Below are 943 nucleotides of genomic sequence, written 5' to 3' on the forward strand. Positions count from 1 at the left end.
GCCGACCGCGTGAGGTTGGGAGGAAGGGGGGGGGGGGCGAACAGCCCGCCGCCGCGTCTGCGAGGAACATGTCGTTGTCGTTGTGTGGGCGGGAGCAAGAGCGAGTCAACTGCTGCAATCACTTGGAGCTGAGGCTTGTCGCTGGAAACTGTCGCTGTTGTGTTCGCCTCCTCCCTCCCCCTACTTTTGCAGTTAATTTTGAACACAACAAATATGTTGCTCTGTTTAAAAATTTCAATTTTTTAGGATAATCTTTAAACAAACTTGTTGAAAACTAAGACAGAATTTTTTTTGCACTATTTTTTCTGTTCAAAACCAGCCAGCATCCACACACACACACTCGAGGGGCCGCTCTGTGCTAGAGAGTGAGGAGGACGAGGGGACTTTTTGCCCCCTGGTAGAGACAGTCTTTAGGGGACTGTCTAAAAACTACGTGCTTTTCGTTTGGTGGTGTAGTATGGACTCACCCTGCAGTTCGCCCGGCGACGAAGCCCACGCCCGGAGCCCCTTGTCGAGCAGGATCAGGGGCGCGACCCTGGGCGGGGGTGCCCCGCTGGCGGCCGGGGCGTGGCGCGGTGGGGTGGCGTAGCGTGGCGGCGTGGCGTTGTTGAGCAGCAGCGGCGCCAGCGTCGTGGACAAGACGTCGTGCGGCTGGTGCATCATGGACAGCATCAGCCGGTCGGGCTTCAGCCCCCAGTCCGTCAGGTCGGGCCGGAACAGCGACTCTGCAGAAATCAAACAAAAGAGAGAGATGGATTAGTTCAAAACGATTAAAAGTGTGAAAACAAAGCAGGGGGCCGTCCGTCGTGACTCGAACTTGAAAAAGTGATGGCCACACTAACTGCGTCAGCTTCCACCGCCCCGCCCCGTCTTAGCTGTGACGGCGGAATCCGCAGGACCCCGAACCCCGGTTTCTTGTTCCGCGGGGGAGGGGAAGGGAGGG

General features: G+C 57.3%; 1 protein-coding gene across 1 annotated transcript in view; it reads right to left on the reverse strand.

The window, feature by feature from the left end:
- Positions 1 to 192: 192 nt before the first annotated feature.
- The window catches only part of LOC113208578 (protein tincar), a 145,006-nt gene continuing 144,255 nt past the window's right edge, over positions 193 to 943 (reverse strand). The window contains exons 5-6 of the mRNA XM_052265110.1: positions 468 to 725; positions 193 to 221 (exon numbers count right to left, since the gene is read on the reverse strand). Coding sequence (XP_052121070.1) covers positions 193 to 221; positions 468 to 725 — 287 coding nt within the window. The remainder of the gene's footprint in view (positions 222 to 467; positions 726 to 943) is intronic.

The sequence above is a fragment of the Frankliniella occidentalis genome, unplaced genomic scaffold, assembly GCF_000697945.3.
Source record: "Frankliniella occidentalis isolate FOCC.00 unplaced genomic scaffold, Focc_3.1 Scaffold24, whole genome shotgun sequence".
Classification (NCBI taxonomy): Eukaryota; Metazoa; Arthropoda; class Insecta; order Thysanoptera; family Thripidae; genus Frankliniella; species Frankliniella occidentalis.